The 10,177-nt window shown below is 31.6% G+C and overlaps 1 protein-coding gene across 1 annotated transcript; it reads right to left on the reverse strand.

The window, feature by feature from the left end:
• Window positions 1-558: 558 nt before the first annotated feature.
• Window positions 559-1,277, reverse strand: LOC111368407 (zinc finger protein ZAT12-like). The gene has a single exon (XM_022989632.1). It carries the CDS (start codon window positions 1,233-1,235, stop codon window positions 687-689), a length of 549 nt encoding a protein of 182 aa, XP_022845400.1. The 5' UTR covers window positions 1,236-1,277; the 3' UTR covers window positions 559-686.
• Between the last annotated feature and the right edge of the window lie 8,900 nt (window positions 1,278-10,177).

The following is a 10,177-nucleotide window of genomic DNA, read 5'->3' on the forward strand; positions in this document are numbered from 1 at the left end:
TTCTGGAAAAGTGATATTGTACCTTCTTTATTTGCTACTATCCCATCTTTAATTAAGATAGTATTTCGTATTTGGAGTTTGATATTATTAATTTTATTAAAAGGAGAGTATGCTAAGTAATTATTATTTTTAAATATAACCTTTACATGACCTCTAGTGGGGGCTCGTATGAAAACACAAATCTTGAATTCAATTGTTCATTTAAGTTTTGGATGATTTTCTTTGAGCTCTGATATCATATTGAGTTTTGAAGTAGCACATTAAAAAGTTTATTTTGTTAAGATCAAAATTAAACGATGAAAAATTCTAATAGATGAACGTCTCAGAGTTCTTTCTTTCTTATTCTAGATAGAACCCAACATTAATGGACAAACATTTCACACATCTCTATTCCTCGACTTTCTCTAGTATATCAAGCATGGACTTAATTTAATGCCAATATCCAATAAGCCCAACCTTACTACGCTCTTAATGAATTATAATTAATTGTATCTCATGCTACGGACTGTTTAAAGAGACATTCTATAGCAGCCATATTTTCTTGCATTGCATAGAAGAGATTATAATTGCACCAAAACTTCTAATATATATATATATATAGCATTGAACAAAACAGATTCATGAATAACTGACTCTAATGTTAATGGAAATATACATTGAATTATGTGCAACTCTCAAGTTTTCCGTCAACAGTCAATGGTAGGAACCATTTTCCCGAAGAGAAGAAACTTGTTCTCCAGAGGAGTCAAGTTCAAATCCAAACAGAAAACCCTCCTGCCATTCGATCTCTTCACAATTGGATGTGGAGGATATGAAGGAGCCAAAGACAAGGCGGGCTCCGCCGTCGGCGGCTGGTGATTTTCATTAACGGCCACCGTTCTGTGCTTCCTCATGTGCCCTCCAAGAGCTTGTCCAATTGCGAATTCCATCCCACAAACAGGGCACTCGTGCGTTTTAGGCTTCTCTGGTGATGTCCTCAACTCGCCGGAATGTTGTTCTCCCATAAGTCTCAGCTTCTTGTGACTGGCCCGGTGGCCGCCGAGCGCCTGGAACGACGGGAACTGCCTGTTACATGTCTTGCACTCGAAAACACGGGCAGCAGAGCTGTCAACGGCTGAATAAAACGTGCCGCCGCCATTGGAGAGTAACATCAAGCAATTCGCCATGCTTTTCATGTTCTGATCTGCTCCTTCTTCTCTACCCCTCTTCGTCATAATTTTTAAATCTAACGCCATGATATCTTTTTACAAGAACAACTGACTATGTGTATATGTGTGTGTATGAATAGGATTATATAATGAGAAAAAGACTCAAGGGTGATATACACATATATATAGGTGTGAAGATATGCTTTGGAAGTTGTTTGCTTTGACTTTTTTTAGTTGACCTTTCGCAGTGACGTAACACACGGCATATTTCTTGCTGGAAAAGGATCATATAGATCAAGTGGTACGGTAATCCGTGATTGCGTCCGTCACTGAAAACGTAAGTGTGACCGTGTTGCTGAGTTCGTGAGTCGTCATTGGCGAGCCACAGCGAGTCAAGCACAATGAATCTTCCATATTTCTAGATTTTTCTTGCCTCCCAAGTATGAACTGACCAAACGTGACTCGGCACCCATGTTGAAAAGTACTGGTCCCTAACTTGTTGCTCTAATAGCAAGTTGATCGCCAATTTTTATAGTGTAAGGAAATTGTTCACTAATCGATCTTCAATTATAAAAATTATCTAAATCTACATTAAATTATCACATGGATCTTGATCCTCGTATTCTATTAATCTAGATTTTGCAGAAAATTCGCATCGTTGTTCAAAAATTTAAAGCGAGTCATATTTTCATGAGAATCATGCTACAATTTAAAATAGATTTAGACAATTATAATCTTAGCGTCCACTTAAGCATCAACACTTTTTTAATTTTAGTTGAAGGTGGGACTTCACTTTTTGGAGCAAAGATTCCACGGGTGTGGGTGACTTAGAGAATAGGAGTGGGCACTGGCTAAAAAATTCGCCCTTGTTTCATCTCTATTATCTTTAAAATACATTTTTTTTTCAAACACACAATTCTTCAATAAAATAATATTACACGCAAATTCAAAATTGTTTCTTATATTTTAACAATATATTCTCAATTAATCTACTATTTCAAAACACATTCTACACTGTGGCTCAAATTGGTAAGAAATCAAACTCAAGCAAAAGATATATTTGAAAGGTTAGAAATTGAAAGAGGAAAACATGCATCGTAACCTTCTAGTTTGCTTAAGTCAACCTCACTTTAAGCCGACTGGAGAGTCTAGGCTTTTACTTATTTTGACCGTTCATCAAGCCTTTGAGTATCGATCTTCACTTGAGTTTAATACGAGAATCCACGGTGAAGAAATAAGGATATCTTTCTACATCGAAATATAAGTTAAAAAAAAAAATTATAGGTAAATTCATGGATTGTCCGATAAGAATGTGGAGAGGAACCAAAATGGCACGGTTTAGAAAACTTAAAACTAAGAATGCATGATGTTTTTCTGTTCATCATCAAGGGCAAAGACTGATTGTATAAATAAAATGAAAAGACGGGTATTAATATACCTTATTAAGAACTATCTTACTACTTAGTGAAGGTTGAGGACTAATGATACAAATTTCATAAAAGCAATACACTTATCAAGTAAGCAGCGTTGAGTAAAGTGAGTTGGTGTGTGAATTGGTTGTATTTTATGTAGCTTAGTATTCTTAATTTATGTGCCGTGACGCTTTCCTTCTAGAAATATTTATTTTATAGTTTCACACCATCAATTTCTTACCCCAAACTAACAGGAAATAACGTGGGAATAAAATACTAGGAATTAAAAATTCAATTTAATGATTTGAGACAAAATTTATGAACTACAGTGGGTTTTAGTTGTACGCTATTTTTATTGTTGCAGTATGTATAGTTTGAAATTGTAACTATTTTTATGTTTAAAGGTGTAAAAAATGGATCGAATTGAGTTATCTATAAGACAGATGCAATCTACATTTTCTTGTTTGCTCAGGACATATAGCAATTCCAAACCATTTTGTTCTATTTTTTTTTCCAGTTAACTTCTTGAAAAAAGCCGTAATGCTTGATTTGTTGTATAAATTCTTCTAAGATTAACGTAGCACAGTTTATTAACTAATTAGGACGTGAAACTTACCTCCAACTATGTGTTGCTCATGTAACTTCATAAAACATAACGTTATGATCATAATGTAAAAATAATGTACACACGAAAGAATTTATTTATTTCACACAAATAATGATAGCACAATTATGATGTTTGTCTATCAATTATGTTAAATCCAATATATTGAACATGTCATCAATACTAAAGTGGGAGAAGAATGTGACTAGGTTAAGAAATATTTTTTTAACTAGATAATTTTTAAATTATAAATATTTTTTTTAACAAAAGATTTAGATAATATCGAGACAAACTGTGTACATATGGTTAGTGTTTATAAAATCAATTTTTTATTTATACATTTTGTAAAATCATAAATATTACCCCATTATTCATATTTATAAAAATTTTCCAAACACCCTCTATTGACAAATGTATGGTTTGAAATATAATAATAGAACTCTAGAAGCTATATATTCAACTCCTAGTCATGATATCTAAAAACTAGAAATTACGGTCAGAATCCACACAGTTCCAGCAATTAGTAAGCTTAGGTGGCTAGTCAACCAATTTGATTGTGTAGGTTTAACCCTATATCTTTGATAATTACGCATTTAGCCTCTTACACTCTTTAAAATTTATATTTCTTGAAATTCTAAAATTACGCAGTCTCCCAATAAAATATTATACGTGTAAGTAGGGTTGGACAAATCTCTCGAATCGAACCGACCGAACTCGACGGTTCTTGTCAAATTAAATGCCCGAATGTGTATCTGAATTGAGAACCGACGGATACGATTCGGTTCTTTGTTCTAAACCAAGAACCGAATCTTTCTAATTTTTTTTTTATATTGAGTAAATCAAATTATTTTAATTTTAATTTTTTCTAAACAAATTAACAAATTAACAATTTCTAAATCCAAATTTTTGGCTCAATAATTTGTTTCATTTCTAATTTTTTAATTTTTGGCCCAATTACCTATTTTATTGTTTTATTTCTTAGCCCAACAAGATCCAATCTACTAAATAACCTTAAACACCTACACTAAAGTGCATAACGTTGTCTCGACTCTCGAACTCACTCTCGCAGCCTCGCTGACATTTCAAAACCTATACAATCGTCAACAGACGTCGTGACTTCCGATCGAAGTTATGACCTTCGTCAACCGAAACTTTGACCGTAACGATCATTTGAATAAGGTAGTCTACTAGTCTCTGACATTCCAAAACCATTGAATGTGTCACTAGTTGTATTTATATAATGTTGTTATAAATGTTAAAAAAATTTAAGAACCGAACGGAACCCGAATGGTTCCATAATTATATTTGGACCCGACGGTTTCATTTACTAAATACCCGAAAATTTTGATTCGATTCGATTCTCTTTAGCGAACCGACCCGCGCCCACCTCTACGTGTAAGTTCATAATTTTTTCTTATTTTTTAATCATACATTCCCTAAAAAAAAAAAAATTTTTTTTTTTATAAAATCTATTCTGAAAAATTGGGGCTTAGTTCTTGTAGTGGCCAAATGAGTTGAGCATATGTATACCAACGCATGAAACACAATGGGGAAGATACAAAACTACTAAATATTACGAATTTCATTTTGAGTTTTTTTCTTAGTTTCATTCGTTCCTTGTTTATAATTATCATTATCATTATATAAGCAAATAACAAAAGAGGTTGGTTTATAAACGAACTAAAGATGATAGCAGATAGCTTATCCTAATCCCTACCAATGGATTTACAAAGAAAAAACCTTAGGGGACATAAAATTTGACCTAAAACTTGTGAAATAGAATGTAGAAGATATAAAACCATTAAATCTTACAAATTGCACTTTGAATTCACTTGTTTTCTATAGTTTCTTCTCTAGAAGTCGTTTCTATCTCCCATCCTTGAGATCAAGCCAAACATTGTGAATGACCATTTGATTTACGTCATACTAATTTCTTTCCCTTTTCAAGCAATCTTTAACACTTTAAAGTTTTAAATAAATAGTGAAAAATATTTAATTTTAAAGATAACATTAATATTAAACTGTTATCGTCTAATTTTGGTCAAATTTGAAGAGTTGACCAAATATATGGGTCTCCATATACCTACTAACATTGGACTTCAATGGCTCTCAATTGACACAACTTCAACTTGAACAGAGTGATTAATTCGAAGCAATAACACAATAATTTAAGTTCCATACTATTGACATTTTTTTTTCTTAATGAAATTATAGTATATAAGATTAGTTTTGACTATTTAATTTGTTGTTGCTATGAATCAAATGTAAGGTGTGTTACAAATTATCGCAAAACGTGTATTACAATTTAAACCACTTTGTTATAGATTCTATCAAACTGAAATGCATTCAAAAACATGAAATTCTCATGGGCTAGAAGTCTACCTACTTCTAATTAGTTTCAAGGGACAAATATCAAGCCGAATAAATATAAAATTATAAATCAAAATATACGGTTTGAGCTAATCATGTTAATAAAATTGACTTTTTAAAATAGAACATGATTGATCAAACCACGTACTCTGGTTCCCTTTCTTCTGGCCATATACCCGCTTCTCTCAGCCCAAATCTATATTCTCCACCTAATTGTTCGTCTTTTATCTCCACTAATATCTCTTTTCAAGCTTCACTCAAACTCAAAACATAAATTATCCTTCTTGGTACCTTCAATGTCATACCACCCTAGTTGGATATAATTTTCTTGGCTTTGATAATGGTATACTGTAGTAGAATTGTTGGGTTGTTGTTGTCATGTTGGCTTATTAACTGAATTTTGTTGTCTTATCGGCTTATTTTTGAATACTGTTGCCTCGGTGCTTTTTGTTTGAATTTTGAATTATTGTTGAAATGTTGAACTATTGTTGATGCCAATGTGTTAAGCTGTTGAAAAAAATAAAATGTCACATGACATGTTCGACATGCTAGCACAGGTAACATGTCAGGTCATCATTGTTTCAACCCCCTAAACTAAATTCCTGGATCCACCTTAAAGGTCACCTAGCTTACAATTTTTTTATGTTCATCTAACTTCAATTTGTATTAACTTGTCCATCCAACTTAGATTTATTTTTCAACTTGATGATTTCATTTATAACTATTAAAGAATAAATCTCATATAAAACAAATATCAAAATTATAACCAATATATTAAGATTTAGAACACTGCTATTAATAAAGTTGACATTTTTAAAAAAAAAACCCTCAAATTTTAATATGATATTAGAATTCATTAAATTCACACGAGAAATTTGAACACATTTTAAATTCAGACGAGCACATGAATTCCCCATACATGACATGAATGATATTGCAAAAAAGTTTAACCAATGGGAGCATCTTTCGGTTTACGCATGAGACAATGTCACGGGTTAATGAAAAAGCCTACCCACACAACGTAAATCCATTTTTACTTTTATACTCTGTGTGTATATATATTCTTGTAAGAAACTAGTGAGTCCATTAAAAAGTAATATCTTAAAAGTTATTAAGAAATGTAGCTTAAACTTTTTTATATTTATTAATTTTTTTATATACCCGTTAGATTTATTTATGTCGTGTTCGATGATGAAAAATCTTCTAATACATCAATCTTGAAATCTAATTACTTGTTTGATTTTAGATGGATCAATTTTGTTAGATTGAACTCGTTGGACTTTGAAACCTTGATTAAATATTGATGTTCCATCTTAAAATATTAATTTTTGATAAGAATAGTTAATAGGGCCTTTATTTGTTTATTGATGTTTCCACCTTTAATTAATTATATTTTTACTCCTTATAGAAGTATATTGAATTTGAGGTGGCTGAGTTCGTTCCACTTGAGTGTTAAATTATATAAGTTTGTCAAATAACATCTTTAAAGTAAAAAATCAAAACTTATATAAAAAGTTACAGCAATAATAATAAATAAAATTTGAGTCTCCATTAGGAGAATTTATAAATGTATAACCTATAAAAATAGATAGAAATGAATAGTGAACAAATAAATAGTGTTATCCCCAAAAAATGTTGCCAACAGATGTCGGACTCACCCGCGCACACGTGAGCGAAGGTCCTGCACGATTAAGACACGTGGACGATCTAATTAACGTAACAAAGTTTCCTAACTAATTAGGACGTGAAACTTATCTCCAACTATATGTTGCTCATGTAACTTCATAAAACATAACGATTTGATCATAATGTAAAAATAATGTACACATGAAAGAATTTATTTATTTCACACAAATAATGATAGCACGATTATAATGTTTGTCCATCAATTATGTTAAATCCAATATATTGAACATGTTCTCAATACTAAAGTTGGAGGAGAAGAATGTGCCTAGGTTAAGAAATATTTTTTTAACTACATAATTTTTAAATAATAAATTTTTTTTTAACAAAAGATTTAGTTAAGATCAAGACAAACTGTGTACATATGGTTAGTGTTTATAAAATCAATTTTTTATTTTTACATTTCGTAAAATCATAAATATTACCCCATTATTCATTTTTATAAAAAATTTCAAAACACCCTCTATTGACAAATGTATAGTTTGAAATATAATAATAGAACTCTAGAAGCTATATATTCAACTCCTAGTCATGATATCTAAAAACTAGAAATTACGGTCAGAATCCACACAGTTCCATCAATTAGTAAGCTAAGGTGGCTACTTATCCAGTTTGACTGTGTAGATTTAACCCTATATATTTGATAATTACACATTTAGCCCCTTGCACTCTTTAAAATTTATCTTTCTTGAAATTTTAAAACTACGCATTCTCCCAATAAAATATTATACGTATAAGTTCATAATTTTTTCTTATTTTTTAATCATACATTCCCTAAATAAATAATTTTTTTTTTTATAAAATCTATTCTGAAAAACTGGGGCTTAGTTCTTGTAGTGGCCAAATGAGTTGAGCATATGTATACCAACGCATGAAACACAATGAGGAAGATACAAAACTACTAAATATTACGAATTTCATGTTGAGTTTTTTCTTAGTTTCATCCGTTCTTTCTTTATAATTATCATTATATAAGCAAATAACAAAAAGATGTTGGTTTATAAACGAACTAAAGATAATAGTAAATAGCTTATCTTAATCCCTATTAATGGATTTACAAAGAAAAAACCTTAAGGGACATAAACCCCCCCCATTTTTTTTACTATAAATACCTTCTTCCCCCAAATTTTTTTCATATCAATTACTCTTCCAAGATTACAACTCTCTCAACTCTCTTTTATTATATCAATTATCGAATTTTTACTCTCTTGTGTTGCAAAATATACAATATCAATTCAATTTTTTCAGTTTATTAGTTACAATTTCAATTCATCCAATTCTCAATTCTCACAATCTCACTACATTTATATTCATCTAGTCAAGATTTCATCATAAACAATAACAGAAATGGATCAACGTTAATTTGTTGAGAGCTTGTTCGATACAGGATGTGAGCCATTGCCACATCATGGAGAATCGCCTAGTACGCCACAAAGTCAATTTCCAAATGAATTTGTCGGTCTAAATGACATACCGATACCTGAAAATGTTCACATTCACGGTCAGGAAAGCCACATTCCAATTGATTTGGATGATATTAACGTTCCCGAAACGGAACATGAAGATGAAGATCAGCAATTAAATATCCCAGATGCGAGGGGAAAGTGAAAGGCCAAAAAACAAGCAAAATGTTGAGATTACTTTAAGTTGATTACAACGGGAAAAGTCGTTGATGGCCTTGCAGAATCTAAAGCAGTATGTAAATACTGCCAACAAAGATTGACATGGCAAAAAGGAATTGGTACCACTCATCTCAACCGCCACTACAAATCATGTGCAGCCAGACATGAATTTCTTCCAATTGGTCAAACACAATTACAATTTGGCAGTCCAGGCGTCGGTTCTACAACTTCACCCCTATCCACGTGGGTGTATTCGGAGGACGAGACTCGAACTGGAATGGTGAAATTTGTTGCCGCCACTGAGTTGCTTCTGACTATTGCAGACAACCAACACTTCGTCTCGTTCGTGAAAGAATATCTACAATCGAGGTACGTTGGGGTAAGTCGAAACACTCTTCGTGCCGATACAATAAATTATTTCAATAATTTAAAACAACAATTAATTATGAATTTGCAACAATATGGGGGTGTTATATCCTTAACTTCTGATATATGGGAAGGGGTTAATAAAAGAGCATATATAACTGCAACCGCACATTATATAGAACCACTTTGGTGCATGCATAAGAAAATTATTGCCTTTAGAATTATTGAATTTCCTCACAATTCTAATAATATATATAATGCTATTATCAGTATTGTTAGAGAATATCATTGTGAGAGTAAAATTCGATCTTTTACTTTTGATAATGCTAGCGTTAATAAGGTAGTCGTCGATAAATTGTGTATGACACTTCAACCTAATTTTGGTAGGTATTTGTTTCATATTCATTGTATGTGTCATATCTTGAATTTAATTGTGCAAGATGGTTTAAAACATATAAATGATGAACTTCAAAGGATTATGAATGCATTAGTTTATACTACGATCTCTCCTGGTAGAAAACAAGCATTTGAAGATTTTTGTGCCGAATTAGGGGTGATGACTGCTAAAACATTTGTTAGCGACGTAGGTCATAGATGAAACTCTACATACTTGCTATTAAAATCATGTGAAGGTTTCGAAAATTTAATAACTGACTTTTATAATAATAGACATGTTAGAAGTGATGATAATGGTATGTTAAATGAATCCGATTGGATTTTAGTTTTGAAAGTTAAACGATTTTTGACATCTTTTTATGAGACCACAAAGATTTTATCCAGCGTTTATTATCCCACAAGTTGTATGATACTTGAACGCCTTTATATATTGTAAGAACATTCCATAAATATAAAAATGATCCTGCTTTTAATGAAATTTTAATTGTTATGGAATTAAAGTTTAGAAAATATTGGGAAGAACTGCCTATATTATTTCCTTTAGCATGCGCAATGGACCCCCGATATAATATTTCG

Source organism: Olea europaea, chromosome 19, assembly GCF_002742605.1.
Source record: "Olea europaea var. sylvestris chromosome 19, O_europaea_v1, whole genome shotgun sequence".
In the NCBI taxonomy this organism is placed as follows: domain Eukaryota; kingdom Viridiplantae; phylum Streptophyta; class Magnoliopsida; order Lamiales; family Oleaceae; genus Olea; species Olea europaea.